At 40.2% G+C, this 17,147-nt stretch overlaps 1 protein-coding gene across 1 annotated transcript; it reads left to right on the top strand.

Annotated features, from left to right (window-relative positions):
- The first annotated feature begins 757 nt into the window (after positions 1-757).
- On the top strand, positions 758-5,706 carry LOC140921730 (uncharacterized). The gene is made up of 3 exons (XM_073371739.1): positions 758-964; positions 2,633-3,563; positions 4,558-5,706. Exons 1-3 carry the CDS (start codon positions 837-839, stop codon positions 5,704-5,706), a joined length of 2,208 nt encoding a protein of 735 aa, XP_073227840.1. The 5' UTR covers positions 758-836.
- The last annotated feature ends 11,441 nt before the right edge of the window (positions 5,707-17,147 follow it).

Below are 17,147 nucleotides of genomic sequence, written 5' to 3'. Positions count from 1 at the left end.
TGATATATGAGACGAATTCTACAAAGATATCGCTGCATCTTTTCAAATGCAGTTGGAGTACATATTTAACAATGTCACAGAAACGTGACGCTAATATTGCTGCTTTTACTTCCGTCCTAAAATTGCCTAGAAGTTGAAGCTTATTTCCAGCCTGGTTTTATTTCGTTAAATTCATGACTTGAAACAGGGAATGGCCTGGTTAGTCCGGCATATGCAAGTGGTTTAATATTTTTTGTTTCTTCAACCAAAGGATGAAGGCCGCGAGTGTAGTCTTAAATGTCCTTTGTCGTTCACAGGAGACTGAATTTAGTGTTGCTTGCAGTTTTCCCATTTCTGTATTCTTTGCGTCATTGATGACTTCATGACTGGTTAACTTAAAACCAGGTTTTGTTATCAGCTCTCAGTGTATTTGAGAATTAATGTCAGACCATGTCGTATGCGTGATCTGTAGATACAGAATTTATCGGAAACAATTAGGACTACAACCCTGGTCAAAACATCTTGAGACACGGGGAAATTAGGTGCTAAACCGCACCCTTCCATCATACATATGATCGGAAATGTTGTTGGAAGAGCCTATTTCTGCGCCCCCCCTCCCCTCTCTCCTCAGCAATGTTGATTGTGTTCAAGAAGACTTAAAGGTATAACGTCAACACTGCACCGAGGGGGAGAGGAGGGAAAGTGCGTCATTTTGACCAAATTCTGCCTTCGTGGCCCCAGCGTTTTTACCAGGGTTGTAGTTGTAGATGTAAAGTAGTTAACATACTTGGGCTTTTATTTGCTAATTTATGTAATTTACATTAAAAGATACTGCTGAATCGAGTCGACAAGTTGCCATGTCAAAAGAGGAAATAGTTAGCATCGACCTGCTGGAGGCGGCCATCGCCCAAAGAAAGTTCTTAAAGCTTGTAGATGAACATCCATGCCTGTATGTTGGGCCACATGTTCAAAACGCAGTCAGAAGGTATGACTGGAGTGTACTTTTTGAACCTTATTAAAACCGCCTGGTGAAGCCAGGGACATGGGAGAATATTTTTCTTCTCCTTTTCATCTTGTCCAGCCTTAAAAACTCTCTAAATATACTTTGAAGGCTGCCATTTGAAAAAAGGGTGGTGAAATTGTAATAACGAACAAAATATGAGAGGAAGCACGGCCGGTTTTACAGGGCGACAATCGTTACCCTGGGTACAGGCGCTCCCCTCCCCTCAGGAAAAAAAACGGGTCTCTCTCCCCGGGGGCAGGCTACACAGGCTAGGAATTTGATAAATATTAAAGACCAAATTCAGGGGTACCCAACGAGAATATAGTTCAAAGCACTTAAACATAGGATTGTTGAACGTATTTTAGTATTTAAACCGTAGATATAGGCATATTTTTATGCCCTAAAAATTTTTCATCTGTTCGGATTTCTAGCTGAAAGTCTAGTGATGTGAAAATTATAGGGATCAAAACTCACCTTTTCGAAAATTTCAGCCAGAAAACTGAAGGCTCCCGAAAATTCTGGGTGACCTTTTCAGTGTAAAAATCCGTTCAAAATGGGCAATAATACCATTTTTCAGAAGTTCGAAAATCCTAGGAGAGGCAGGCAAGCAAGACATTTACAACAAATGTTCCGAAAAATCTGGATCTCAAATAGTCTTCCGAACAGATATTTTCCAATAATTGTCGTTGGGTGGCCCTGCAAATTCATATTTGGGACTAGAGAGGAGAGACTCCATCTTCCTACGTAATTTCTGGCTGCAAGCTATGGCAAAGAACCTAAACATAGACGAAGTAAAAATAATTCTTAGTAAGTGCACGTGACTTGAAAACAAAGCGAAAGGCAAGGATATGATTGCAGACTACGTTGCACTGGTATGGATGGGGCTTCATGGGTCGTAAGGACTGCATCTTGGATTAGCCATCTGGAATAAATTTGCATGACTTTAAATATGCATTCTAAAAATATCTGGGTCAATATGCGTGCCAAAAAGAATAAAAACTTTCGCATCATGCAAAGAATTTCCTCGGCGTGGAAGTTATAGTTTGGTTTTAAATCAAGTAAAGGATTAAATTAACTGCAAAAACCGTGGACGAAGATCCTGCTAGTTGTAAACGTTGGATCTAATCAGCCAAAATATAAAGAACCAAAAACGAGAAATCCAAAGACTACTGCAAAGCTGATTCACAACAACGTGTATTGTTTCTTCATAACAATATTTCGGCTGGCCATACCAGCCTTCTGCAGTATTACAGATGTTACTAAATTTATGTAGGAATCACAATATTATATAGATGGAGAATGTCGCAATAAAGATTGTTTAAAAGGGAGAGGCGGAAATGACGTACAACACAAAAACTAGACAGGAAAAATAATAAGGATATAGATTACCATAATTCGTCACGGCGGTTTAGGCCATGAGGATCAAGAGTCATGGCCTTATCTATCAAATGCGACTCCCTGGCCTTACGAACTAAGTCACGTGAAGAATGAATTTTCTCTAGTGGGATTAACTGCATGTATACATGTTAAATCAACTATATTTAAATTCAGAGCACCACCCCTTCCGTTATCACCTGCCTTGATAGGTTTTTTTTTTTTTTTTTTTTTTCAAGTAATTTTTTAAATGGGATGTTTCCATTTTGGATTTAGATATGAAGTCTTCTGGCTTCCACTAATCGCTGAGTTCCAAGATGCAACAGTTGCTGCTCCTCTTGACATTGCTTGGGTTTGGCACGTGCATATGCTTTCACCTCTCGCTTATGAAAGGGATTGCAACGAGATTGTCTCAACATTGGTGGACCATAAAATCCTTGTAGGACAAGAGCGTGAAGCTGGACTTCAAAAGGCGAAGCTCCTATGGCACCAACTGTACGGCAATGAGCCCTTTGAAGTTGACCTGTCAGCCCCTACCAGTATCGTACATCACGTGTCAAGAATCCAATATGATATCGTGGCTGGATGCAGTCGCCAGAGAGTCTTTTACTATCAGGTTTCCTTACCTCATTATGGGGACAGGAAGTTTCTTAAAGAAGCTGTTGAAAGATACAAACAGCATCTGCGCTTCGCTCAAAGTCATCCAGGTACGTTCCTCGTCCCGTGTTTTGACTCCGATCTCATATGGCATGCTCACCAAGCTCATCCGCTGGCTTACAGAACTGACAGTATGAAGTTCCTGGGGAAAGTTCTTGGTCACGATGATTCTGTTAACGATCGCCAGCCAGGCTCGAAACGTTCAAAATCCGCGCAAACAACAAAGCAGCTGTGGTCAGCTGCTAACATGGAATATGAAAGAAACGGAAGCTTGTATCGAGGTGAACCTCCATTAACCATTAAAGAACGTGGTAAGCCCGTCGATTACTCTTCGATGTTGATAAATAGATGTTCAATAGATGTTCTGGAGATAGAGATTGGAAATTCTGAATCCAATTGGTATGAACTGAGAGTTGATGTAAGTAAAAAAGTCAGTGGAGACGTCATTATCATGAAGAGATTTAAAGGACCTGCTGCCCATATTTTTCAGCCTTCCCCTGATCGTCCTTCAACGTTCGTATTCCGAGAAGAAACCAACAATTTCTTTCAGGTATGATGGCATTCTAAACTTCTAGAGGTCCTAGTCCATCCACAAATCAATCAATCAATCAATCAGTCAATCAGTCATCGTTTATTTTTTATATTTTCCCTCAAAGTTTCCTTACAGGATATTTTACTCCATAAAACATGAATAAAAATATATGAACTGATTCACGTAGGTGAATGAACGAGTGACCAAAGCGTTTGAAAAAACCCTGAAAAAATTCAGTCTTGACCGCAAATCGAACCGTGAACCATGCGATTGACTGGACGCAAAGTTCTGTCCTATCCGTTAAGCTGATCAAGCTTACGAGAGACCCAATCTATTTGTGTACTCACAAACTTATGAGTGAAATGGGTCGATATCAGGTCGATCATGTGCCCAGAGAAAATAGATTATGTCCATTATGTAAGGGAATCCGCATTCCGGAATCCGGGAAATTTTTGCAAGTGGAATCCGGAATCTTGGAATTTGTTGCTTAGGGAATCCAGAATCATGGGCCTTGGAATCTGGAATAGATCTGTAGGAATCCAGAATCTCACTAACAATTGGAATCCGGAATCCTAGGCCTTGAAATCTGGAATACACCTGTAGGAATCCAGAATCCCACTGACAAATAGAGCCTGTAATCCTGGGCCTTAGAATCTGGCAAACACCTGTGGGAATCCGGAATCCTACTAACAATTGAAATCCGGAATCCAAGTTTCCCTCAAAAAGATCTGGGACCCAGCAATTGGATTCCGGAATCCATGGCGTGAAATCCGGAATGTAAGACTGTGTTGGATTCCCTTACGTAGGGCGATTTGTGTGAATCAAACCAAGTTGAAAATGAGACCCATTTCCTGTTTCGGTGTCAGAAATACTTTGCACAGCGGCAGAGTAGCCTATTAGTAGCTGCTACTATGTTATGGTGACATTCTTGATTGGTTTCTGGTTAATGTAACTTGTCTTTGAAGAGAATCTTGTTAATTAACTCAGAAATGTGTACTTGTTTACGGCACAGGTTGAAATGTACCGGAAACGTCGTCTTGGGTGCTGTTTTTTGGGAATAGCTGAGGAACCAGACCGGCGTTTCCTGTTGAAATTGGAGCCGTTCATACAGAGACGTCTTGAGGCTCCACAGATCATAACACAGAGGGAGGATTTCTCAAGTGAAAACTATGTTGAAATTACTGCTGCTGTCCATCCGCCTTCGCCTAAAGAATATCGGTTTAGAATCAAACCGGAGGAAGGTCTAAGGGACATGAGTGACGCTGCAACCATTTTAAGCACTCCAATGTTATCTGTCTTCAAGACCTTATCTTTTACTTCATGTGTAGAATGCCAACTGCAGAAGGTATTTGACTTCCATGATCGCCTGGCTTTTTCGTGTCGAGTAATGCACCAGGGGGGGATGCGACGAGGAAATCTCCCAATGTCTGTAGTGGTCATCAACAATGCTGGAGATGTTGTGAGTACAGCACATCTTCTCCAAAGGAGTACCCTTCCAAGCTGGAAGCAAGTCAATGACCGGAACGGATGTTGTACCCTAGAGGACAACGAAAGAGCTATGTTGATTCGAGGAAGTAAAGATTGGGGGATCTGTACCGGTAGGTGGGAAAATCAATGCGCCATAAAATTCTTTTCTCTTATTGAGAAACAAGAATGGAAATCTGTTTCATCTAACCCAGAAGAATTTTCGATAGAGCTCAGCAATAAAATGCCCTTCCGTGTGAACCTTAGGGATGGTATAATTGTTATTCCTCCAGATGTTTCTCACGTACCAGAAACAATTGCACTAGGGTTTGCTATTGCAATCCTCTTTGTCCTTTGTCAGCCAATTTCAAACGAAACGCTTTACTATGACCCAAGTTGTCGTTGTAGCCATTACCCTACAAAGATAAACATTCCGGAAAACTTGAAGTTTGCAGTGGCAGCCGGTTACGACGCCGACAAGTTTAAGAATCCCATTATAAGAACCACTTGTGCAAGATGTTTGGAATCGCGTAGGAGGGAAATGGAAAGGGAAATGGAGAGGGAAAGGGAAAGGAAAACTTATTCTAGAACGATAGTTTCTAATTCAGTATTTATTGGTGGTGGTGGGTTTGGTGGTGGTGGGGTTGGTGGCGGTGGGTGTGGTGGTGGCGGTGGGTGTGGTGGTGGTGGTTGCTAAAACGTTCACGGAAATGGTAAAAATACTGGTAACGATGATGATAACACTGCTGGTGTTGTATTGTGATGATTATGATCGATGATCGATGGTGATGACGATGAGGATAATGCTGCCTAAATGGGATCATGGTAGGAACTTAGGCTAGCAACAAAGGTGATAAAATGGACAAACATAGAAACATTGATGAAAACTTTACAAAGCTACTCTTGCATGGAAATTAATGTCGTTAAAGTCCGTTTTAGTATGAGGTATTCCTCGAGAAAATTAAGTAATAAGAAGTTTATTAACCACAGCTTGCAACTTTTGAACACAAATTGCTTGTTCTTTCCAGGTTATGAGTGGAAACATTTTATTATTAGGCAAAACATATTTGAAATTCCGCCATTTTTTCAAACCCGGCCAGGGGACTTGGGCAAAAACGTTCACGCATGCTCATTAAGTTTTTCCGCCCTGAAGGCTGGCGCCGCATTTCTGCGTTTACTAATTAACAGAAACTGGAAACTGTTTAATAATAAAAATTATTAATAAAGTTTTTTTTACAGATTACCAATGTCATATAATGTGGTTTTCAATAGGGCACTGCATAAAAAGTTAAGAACTACAGTACTAAAAATTACAAGATATTAAAATAGGTGAACTAAAAAAACGTCACACTAAGCTAACGTATTGAAAATAAAATCTTTAAGTAATGAAATTTTAAAAGCATTTTAAGGTAGACATCATATGTCTTCAGGAAGAGAATTCCAGTCTGTCAATACCCTATTAAAGATCTGAGTAGAGCCCAGTTCGTGTTTGATCTAATAAATCTAATACTTTCCTTGGAGCGGCTGTTAAGGCTATGATAGTCTGAGTCTCGAGTAATCATAATGTTTCTTTCACTGTCATTAGTAAAATTATGCATAAAAAAACACCGTTGCATTAATCTTCTGGCTGATAGATTCATTCAGTTCAGACCTAGAAGTGCTTGGGTTGAAGAAGAATGCGTCGCTCGCTCCAGAACTAGCTTGGCTGCTTTATTCTGAAGAACTTGGATAGAATCCATTAAAACTATGTTATTTTTGTAAACCCATACGATACTTTCATATTCAAGAATAGGAATGACCATTGTTGTTGACACATAGATCCTTCTTGAATAAACTGGGAGAAGATGCTTGATTCCTTTTAAGACACCTAGTCTCGTTGCTATTTTACTTTGTAGTTGTTCAATGTGGTCATGCCAAGTAAGATGCCGGTCTATGATGCTTGAATTTGGTAACGTTCTCTAATTACATCAAGGTAGCATCCATACCCCGTGCGTCTTTGTGTTAGTATTTCCTTTGTCCCTTTCATCTTATTCCGTAATTCTGATTGCGTCACTGACCTTTTTTTTCCGCCTCAACAATGCACCTTCGACAGCCCTAGAGATGAATAAAATAAACAACTAACTACTGAATTTTCCTGCACATTAATTTGTTAAAAATATCCTGCAGAAAAAGCTAAAAATGGCATTTCCGCCGAGACTATAAATTTAAGAATTTTCGGCGGGAGCATGTTCCCCGACTCTCCTTTTTTGGTGCTAAAACTTTTCTTCCCCGCGTGCGTACACCTTCAAAATCTTACACTAGGCCCTTGGTTTTATACCTCTTACAAAATTAAAGATCATTTGAGTTACAGAACTTAGCGGTTTTGTAAAGTGTAGTATTGCACGTTATTAACCAGTTAAGAAGTAATGCCTAACGTTGTGACAGATCGGTATTTAATGTCCATGCAAGCAAACTTCCAAATCTTATTTCCCTTTTCGCGTGTAGATATTCTTGACTGTGAAATAAAACGTCGTTGAAAAACAAACTGCTCAAAAGGTCTTTTGATGATCCCAGAGACTTTGTGTTTCGTGTACATTAAGGCAGTCGTAATGCAGTAAATAATTTAGCTGACAAATACAGGGTTCGTCAAAACAACACGATCTCCTTCCTTTTGATTCAGTTTCAATACTCCATATACATTGTACGTGAGGTTCAATGTTACATGTCATAGCAATAGCGGAAATGTTTTTGGTACAAAACAGCACCAGGAATCAAAGTAAACCAAAACAGTCTCACGGGCACTGTGTTCGTTGTGAAGTCATCAAGACAGGCTCACCACAAAATAATCAGCGCCAACACCATGAATGCAACAATTATAGCAGCCTCGAGGACGGCAGAAGATGGAGAATTTCCGCGCTTTTCCTTTAGTTTTCGAATCATATTTTCGGCTAGTTGAGCAGGATTAAAAGATAACTTGTTGCGAATCACGCTATTGTATTAATAAAACAAACCACCCTATTTGCATTGAATATGAAACAACTGTTACAACTTGTCGCTTTTCAAATTCTTATGTATTATTGAGATTGCCATGGAAAGGTTTGCGCATGCGTTTCTTCTCCTCATGAGGAACCGAATAAACAACCCTACAGGTTATAAACTTCTGTTCCTAGTCAATCTCTTCCCCCTAGTTCCCACTTATTTTCCTCCGCTTCCCCTAGTTCCCCCTAGTTTTTTCGTACTACCAGACGGTAAGTACAGAAAAATGGTGCCAAAGTAAATAAGCGTTTCAAAAACTGCCCTCAGTTTCAATATAGATAAAGTGACGGATGAAGGGAAGGGGGCTTATTCGGGCTATGATTGGTAGAAAGGATCGACTTCGTGTCTCACACATTTTTCAATCCCTGGTCTTTTCAAAACGACGTCGTCCTGCAATTTTCCTCTCGATAGCTAATTAAGGAATGAAAAATGTCTTGTTTTGTGACCTTCCTTGGGTTATTGCTAGACAAACAACAGCATTTTTGTGAAGCCATGTGCGACCATATGCAAGTTCATGTTTACATCTTACTTTTTGCAAAGTATGGTAAACATAAACTGACCCATAAATATGCCTCTTATACACTCCAAGGAAGTTTTAACAAAAGCCACTGTTAGCAATAAAGAAAAAATTCATGTCAAGGCGGCAAACTCAATTTACCCTCACCCCATCCCCGTTATACACAGTTGACTTGGGACGAGAGAGAATTTTAACAAGTTTTAAGTTTCCTTTGCGTGACTCAGTATAATTCCATTAAAATAAAACTGATTTATTATATTTGCTTCTAGTCTTAAACGCATTAGTTGTTTATATTCTGAACTCTATATTCCCCTGCATGGAAGACATTACTCTAGGGAGGGGAAGCCATCTTGTATTTTTTTTTAGTTAAGTCAGTAATTTCTACGTAATGATCTTAACTGATCTGAGCAGATTATACTTCCGCTGCTTTTTTCTGCCACTTTTTTCTACCATTCCTTACATGGCAATAGTAGAAAAAATTCACGCATGGACACTAATTCTTTTTTCTTTTTTTTTTCTTCTCTGATTTGATTTGATTTGCATGGTTGGCGAAGGTGCATCTCTTCATTGTATCTTTTCTGACCAAAAGGAATCACTATATAAAATATAGAAGTCAGAACATGTTAAAATACGCCGCTAGGAACTCACTGCTTTTACTTTTGACTTCTGTTATATCTCTTAAGCAAGCGAAAAAGAAAACTTATAAACCGCTTAAAATGTGCTGACTTGCAGAATAATACAATAGCGCCATGTTTGATAACCCTCTATAGTCAAGCGTCAAATTGCCATCGAGCAAATTAGCACAGTGGGGTAAATGGAATGTGTTTTTCGAAGCGACTTGTAAATAATAAATTTCTACACGTGGAGGGCACAGACAGCGGGATAATGGTAATAAAGGGCTGCTCGTATCTATTCTAGGGGAAGAGTCGACGAGCGAAGCGCCCGCACTGGGGAGGGGGGCTGGTATGCAGTTTTGAGGACAACAATAAAATTATACTCGTGCGAACACCTAGCCGATGTTGTTACTAAAACGTACGTATTAATTCAAGCGTGTTGTGGAAATTCAGTAGCCTGATCTAGATTTGTACCCCGCTTCTCCCTTTAGAAAGCTAAGACTATTTTAGTTCATTTTAGTGATGGATTCCTTTAGTCCGCATACGATGCCCATGTTAACTTGCTTGCGTGCCAACCGATATGACGACTTGATATTGGCTTAATATTGCCCAGCGAATGAAATATCTAAAACAAAAGTTTCTGCCGCTACAAGTGCACGGCGTTACCTGCCGTATGTCAAAAACGTTTTTCAAAAAGTTCCCAGGCGTAATTGAGAATTCGTTGCCACGATTAACCATGGCCATTAAAATTAAAAGCGAGTGGCGAGATAAAAAAAAGGAAATGTGGTTCTGCGGGTCAATGCGTAGCGACACAACTTCGAACAGGCACGCACCAGTATAGCTACCTTATTACATGAAATTTTCGCCATTCCATGTTTATTTCGCGATTTTGATGTGCGCATATTTCGCGACGCGATTTTGAGAAAATTTTATATCTTGAATCACTTTAATTTCCTCGTTTTTGAGTGCAACAATTTGCACTTCATAGGCAATGTTATTTAACTTGTCCTTGATTTAAATAAAACGACTTTATCAAAGGGACAATAACGTCAAAATTAAGAAAAACGCAAAAGCGGGACTAAATGTCAACAGTAACAACAAAGCAGTCCTCACAATGTCCACAAGCGGTTCATGCTTTTACGTGAATTCATACGGCGTACGGGCACCTTCGGATTTGGGCGGGGCGGTGAACTTTTTTCCCGAAAAAATTACACAGTACCCGAATGTCTGAATCGGAATACACAAGCACTTATATCCTATGAAAGGGAAAACCGTTTATAATTCTCACACTTAGTGAAACGGTTTTAATTCCAGAAGTATAGTTATTTTGAAACCTTGCATACTCTACGATCATTATCGGCAGTCTATACTCGATCTCGTAAAATCAGAAACTTATCAAAAAAGGTTATTTCTCCTAGGGCGTTGTCCGAAAATGTTAATTATCCTGTCCATACTGTCCACAATGTCTTAATAAGAGCTCCACTGAGCATGATGTCGCAGGGATGACTGCCAGAATAGATGCGACCAAAAGTTTGTTTTCGTGCAATACTTCAATTACGTCTGCAGCTGTTTTTGTTATTTTCTCCACGTGTGTTGTCTTGAATTGGCTGAACAGGCCTTCGTCTGCTTGGATTAGCTCCTTGTCAAGATCACTCGGCATAGTACCTCGCAAAGAAGTCAAAGGTATAGTAGCCTGCGAACGGCAGACGTTTCTCCTCACTCATCGCCGCTGATGAGCCTGATGAGCGAGGAGAAACGTCTGCCGTTCGCAGGCTATCAAAGCTATGACTGGTAGGTGAATAACTAAAGGTGATTTCCACTGAATTGACTCTCAATTTCGGGCAGGATCTTATCTAGAGAGGTGAAAAAGGTGTTGACACGATGGTAATCTTCTAGTTTCGACAGCGGAGGAGCAGCATTAAGGTTTTGGTCAGATTTTGGTTTTCTCCGACTAACGCTTGTAAGCGCGTTGAGGGTTTTCCTCGCGGCACACGAGCATCGGTAAATGAGAAATCCACGATTTAATCTTAACACTGATACATTCACACAGTTTCCACACTGAAGTGAAGCTCACCTCAAAGATTCCAACTCAAGATGGACACTGCGGGAAAGAATTAATGAATTTTTTGACGAAGTTTCCACAGTGAGAGGGGCTGTTTTCTATATTTTCGCAAAGATTCACAAAATTAACATGTCGCGAAAAAGGTAATTAAAAATAAATGCATACTTCAACCTCCTTCAGCTTATGGTCCCCTCGAGCTTCTTATCAAGTCGTTCTACTCACAATAATAGGATAAATACTACTAAAGAAATTTTAGACAATAGCGTTTCACTACGGATCAATGAGTGTCCAAATACAGACTGGCCAAAGGAAAGAAAACGTCTATTAACAGGGTACTCAAAAGAAAGTAAATGATTATCAATTGTTGATTATTATAAGCTGATAGTCTATGTACAGCCGCTAAAGTTGCCCCTAAGATGCTCGGCAACTTTTGGGCAACTTTTCCGATTTCGAGCAATTTTTCTAGTTTGGGCAAACTTTTAAATATTGTTCATTTGGGGCAACTTCTTAATTTCTAAGTCAATACTATTAAATAATAACAGAACAAACTGGCACCACCTTTTTGGTCACTACCGTCACATACCATGTGATAAGTTTCTAAACATTGTGTAGTTCCAGAAAATATCCTCCATACCCCTAACGGAGGGCAACGGACATTTAGAGGGGAGGCGGGTTCAAAAGGAGGCAATTTCCGAGGGGGTGGGTAATAGTCTGTCAAGTCTTTTTTCCGGGGGCTCCGAGTAAGATTGATGAGCAAGCTCTCAGTTATTATACTGTTAATCGTTTTTTCAAAGCAAAAATTATTGTTTTTAAAGGAAGGAGCCATTTTCTGATTTTTTTCTGGAGAGAGTGGGCGACACTACACAGGATAATTACCTGGTTGCTTTGTTGTGAAGGAATTAGTCTGCCTGCAAGCTCTCTGGGAGCCAGAGCCCCAACCCTGAAGTTAAGTTGTAAGTTGGCAACTACAACGATAAACCTCTTTCTTTTTTAGAAGGGATTCATGCTATAATTTATGGAAGGACCGGCCATGAAAATTTAAAACGACTCAAGTTCGTCTTTAATACAAATTTTTACTCTAAGGGTTTGCTGAAAAGATGACCTTAAGTTTCAGCAGTGGCTAGTTTGCTAATTATTTTCTCAAAAGGTACCATGCATCAGCAGTGAATAAAGTATGGCCCTTTCCAAAGAATATACCAGTGAACAGCTGAATTTTTTCAGAATTTGTTATGTAACTACTGATGTTCTAGCCGACGGTCTAAGAGAAATTTTTAAACAAGAATGGGACAAAGTCTATAAATCAACAAAAGGAGAATGGAAAGATGATTCTCGAAGTGGAACAGACTTTTATAACGGTGAGTCTCTTCAAAATCAAAAAAGAAATGCTCTTCTTTTGGCCACTATAAAAAACGGAAACAGAAGGGAATGGGAGTGTACAATGCTGTTCTACGCCATCCTTTACTCTGAATCTGTCGGGCCCCACCTTGCCCCAACAGTAAGAAAAAATGTGAATGATCTAAGAAATTTTAGAAACGCACAATTTGCTCACATAACTCAAGGACGTCTCTCTGACACGGATTTTCAAAATGCCATTGGCAAAGTTGATGTTGCGTTTCAAGCTCTTAGTCTCACTACTGAAAAAATTCAAGCGATTAAAAATCAGGCAACGTTCCTAACGGAACAATTACTAAACACCTTGAAAAACCTCCAAGAAAAAGAGAATCAGCGACAGGTCCTTGCAGACCAGCTGTACAAAGAAGTGCCTTCATTCTGCATTCTCCCTCCTGAACCTGCACCCGACATTGGGAGTCGCGATCGCGAGGTAGCAAAAATAGCCCAACAGCTAAAGGAATTAAAGAAGGCCAATTACAACCGATTGAGTTATTCATACATCTCAGGAAATCCTGGTAGTGGCAAATCCCAGTTAGCTGGCCTCGTAGCTCAAAGGTTTTTGCATGAGCAAGTCAATGAAATGCCAGACGCTTCTTCATTTGTGATGACCATAAACGTTGCAAGCCCAGATTCCCTTCTGGAGTCGTATACCAACTTTGCTCGTCAATAAAAGTGCCCAGATTATTCAGTAATGCAAATCCTGAGTTTAAAGGAGTGGTCAGTTGAGAACAAGATCGCCAATCTTAAGATGCTTGTTGGGGCAAAAATTGGTAATTACACTTCGTGGCTAATAGTAGTGGACAATGTCACTACCCTCTCTTCCGTACACGTTTACCTACCACAGTCTGGAAACGAGGCGTGGGCAAGGGGTCAATTGTTGATAACTACGCAGGATACAACGTCAATCCCCTTAGAAAGCTCTTTAGTTAATCACGTCTCCGTTAGCAAAGGTATGGAGCCCGACGATGCCAGTTGTTTATTGGCCAAGCTTTCTGGTATCGCTGATGTTGAGCTAGGGTTAGAGGTAGCACGAAAAATGGATTATCAGCCTCTTGCCTTAGTAGGCGCTGCCGTTTTTGTCAAAAGCATTCGACAGGACAAAATAAAAAGGCATTTTGGCTGGGACGAATACCTGAAGCTATTAGAGAAAGGCAAACGAGAAATGACAGAGCATACCCTTGCTGATAAAAACTCTGCTTATCCTAATACAGTGACCAAAGCGATAACACTAGCTGTCGAAACACAGGCTAAATCTGACAAATTCGTCAAAGACCTATTCAGTTTATTATCGATATGTGCACCACAACCTTTAAACGTTAACGTAGCAATCAATTATATTGCGAAAGCAAACGAACACTTTGATGAAGAAGACAAGGATTTAATTCACATGACTTTTAGAGGATGCTCACTGCTACTTTTAGAAGAACAAAAGGATGACACTTTCATTCGTGTACATCAGGTTGTCCATGACGCTATCAAATTAGTGATGGGTGGCTATCAAGGGAGTCAGACGTCTGAGATCGTAAGTGCAGCTGTTGCGTCATTCAACCAATTTATTGTCGAAATTCCACCAGAGAACAGGAGACTGGACACGATCAATATCATCCCTCACATTGACTCTCTGCACATAATTATTGATCAATGTTTGTCCACAGAGCGTCTATTTCAGGTCCAAGGAATCGCAGAAAAATTTAAAAACCTTGGCGAGATTGCCGAATTCACCGTGAATTTGTCATCGGTAAGAGATGCCTCGCAATTCAGCAACGGCTGCTGGGCGTCAACCACGTTGACGTCGCAGCCAGCTATGCGTTATCTGCAATTTACAAAGACTTATGGGACCTTGAAAAGGAGAAGGAGTGTCAGCAAAAGGCTTTAGGAATCGAAATCGAGAAGCTTGGCGGTGAACATGTTACTGTCGCAAAGAGTTACACTAAGTTAGCTAAAATTTTCATGGAGCTAGATGACCTTGCGCAAGCCGAAGAGTATCAGCAAAGCGCTCTAGAAATCCAAATCGAGAAGCTTGGAGGTGAACATGTTACTGTCGCAAAAAGTTACAGTAATTTACCTGTAATTTTCATGAAACTAGATGACCTTGCACAAACCGAAGAGTATCAGCAACGCGCTCGAGCCATCGAAATCAAGAAGCATGGAATGGAACATGTTTAAGTTACGACTACTTTGCTTTGATTCACAAGCAGTTGGCCAACCTTAAGCAAGCCATGGAGTATCAGCGACACGCCCTATCCATCAAATTTAAGGTGCTTGGTGCTGGGCATGTTTCGGTTGCAAAAAGCTATGGTATCCTTGCTTTGATTAATAAAGACTTAGGTGACCTTGAGCAAGCTAAAGCTACCAGCAACGTGCTTTAGCGATCAAACTTGAGAAGCTCGGTACTGAACACGTTTCTGTTGCAAAGAGCTACTGCAATTTAGGTCTAATTCACAAAGACCTTGGTGACCTTGAACGAGCAATGGAATATCAGCAACGTGCTTTAGACATCAAACTGAAGAAGTTTGGTGCTGAAAATGTTTCTGTTGCAACCAGCTACAGTAACTTTGCTCAAATATACATGGACTTAGGTGATTTTGCGCAAGCCAAAGAGTATCAGAAACGAGCTCTCAGCATCGAACTTAAACAGCTTGGTGCTGAACATATTTCTGTGGCGGAAAGTTATAATAGCTTTTCTGTGATTCACAATCGATTACATGACCTCAATCAAGCAGAAAAGTATCAAAAACAAGCTGTGGAGATCAAACTCAAGAAGCTCGGTCCTGAACATGTTTCCGTGGCAACGAGCTACAGTAACTTGTCTTCTATTTACATGGACCTCGGTGACTTTGAGCAAGCAAACCTGTATCAGCAACGTGCTTTATCAATTAAACTGAAGAAGCTTGGAGCAGAGCATGATTCTGTCGCAACGAGCTACAGTCATCTAGCGTCAATTCACCAACGGCTAGGTGACTTTGAACAATTCAAGAAGTACCAGCAACTTGCTCTGGCGATCAAACTTAAAAAACTGTAAAAGGTTTCAACCCTGGAGTCATTTCATGAGTAGATTGAGCATGATAGTTCAAGTGAACGTAGTCCTGAAGAGGACTGTTGTTAACAGAGACTGACGTTTCGAAAACCTGTGTCCTATTCAGGACTACGTTCACCCGAACGATCATGCCCAACCTAGTCATGAAATGACTCCTGGGTTCAAACCTTTTACAGTTTTCTAACTTTGAAACTTAAAAAGTCGCCAATTTGTGCAAGCCAAATTACCCATGAGTATTTTCCCCTAAGGCATGCACATATAGTTTGGCAACTGTAAATTAACAATTTGGCAGTACATTTATTACTAACCAGCCCTTTGACGTAAAAAGGGGTAGGCGCCGCTCTAACAAAGATTTTTCCCAAGCATTTTCAACATGATTTTGAACCAAAACCTCTTCTCTTTAGCGATCAGCCATTGTTCCCTTACACACGTGGCATCAAACAATGTTGACATTCCAATCTTGTCGTTAAAGTCATAACTTAAGTGACATCGAGACCCGGAGTGTAGCTGAGTGTTTGGGTAGAGGATGAGGGGTGCTCTACTCGCGACTCGCTCTAAAGAATGTTTTTCCCTTATGGAAATAATTCATTTCGAGTCCAAAGGACCACTAAAATTTGATGTCGTTTATTGTCTTGAGGGTTGATATGTCTCATCACGTGTCTGATGAGCCATAATTGAGGAAAATGTGAAATGAGGCAAGGATTGTTAATTGCCGGGTTGCTAAAAGTGCATGAATGGAATCCGAAGAGAAAGAAGAAAAAAGAAAATCTTCTTCTGCCAAAAAGATGGATGTAACAAATTATACAGGTCACGTCACCTTTTTCATTGTAAATTTAGTTGTTGGCGTTAATGGACTTAGTTTTTTTCGCAATTGAAACAATACCATTATTGTTTTCAACTCCGACCTTGTCGAATTTTTCGCAATAAATAGAAAACAGAGAGATTCTCGAACTGAAGGGTTGAATCTGCCTTGTTCTAAGGCGCCTAAACGAACGCGCGAGAGTTTGAGGTTAAAAACAACAACAACAACAACAACAGGGGTCTAGGGGTGGTTGCTCCCCTTGAGATGTGACGTCATAAGTAGTTCAAATTTTTTGTTTTACAAAAAATGCAAGATGGTTAGGTTTCTATATTATTTCTTTACCTTTCTTTCTTTCCTTTTTTAATTTTGTGGAAACCAAGATCGCTATCAGAATTCCATTGTCTCTACTATGATAGATATCAGAATAAAGTGAAAAATGTTCAAACCCGTGCACATACCGTAGGCCAGTGTTTTTACTCAACTTGATATTCCGGCTTGATTAAACAGGCATAATATAACATTTTACAGACTTCATTCTATGAAAAGAGATCTAATCAGCCAAAATATAAAGAACCAAAAACGAGAAGTCCAAAGACTATTTCAAAGCTGATTCAGAACAACGTGCATTGTCTTTTCATAACAGTATTTTGGCTGGGCGTACCAGCCTTCTTCAGGTTTTACAGATGTTACTGAACATAG

This window comes from Porites lutea, chromosome 12, assembly GCF_958299795.1.
Source record: "Porites lutea chromosome 12, jaPorLute2.1, whole genome shotgun sequence".
NCBI lineage: Eukaryota > Metazoa > Cnidaria > Anthozoa > Scleractinia > Poritidae > Porites > Porites lutea.
The sequence above is the reverse complement of the archived record's forward strand: the minus strand, read 5'-3'. Positions and strand labels throughout refer to the sequence as shown.

Excerpts from the sequence above, each read along its gene's own strand:
- LOC140921730 (XM_073371739.1), top strand. The coding sequence starts at position 837 with ATGTCAAAAGAGGAAATAGTTAGCATCGACCTGCTGGAGGCGGCCATC. Across the intron at positions 965-2,632 it reads GTTCAAAACGCAGTCAGAAG|ATATGAAGTCTTCTGGCTTC; the intron begins GTATGACTGGAG and ends TTTTGGATTTAG. Across the intron at positions 3,564-4,557 it reads AAACCAACAATTTCTTTCAG|GTTGAAATGTACCGGAAACG; the intron begins GTATGATGGCAT and ends TTTACGGCACAG.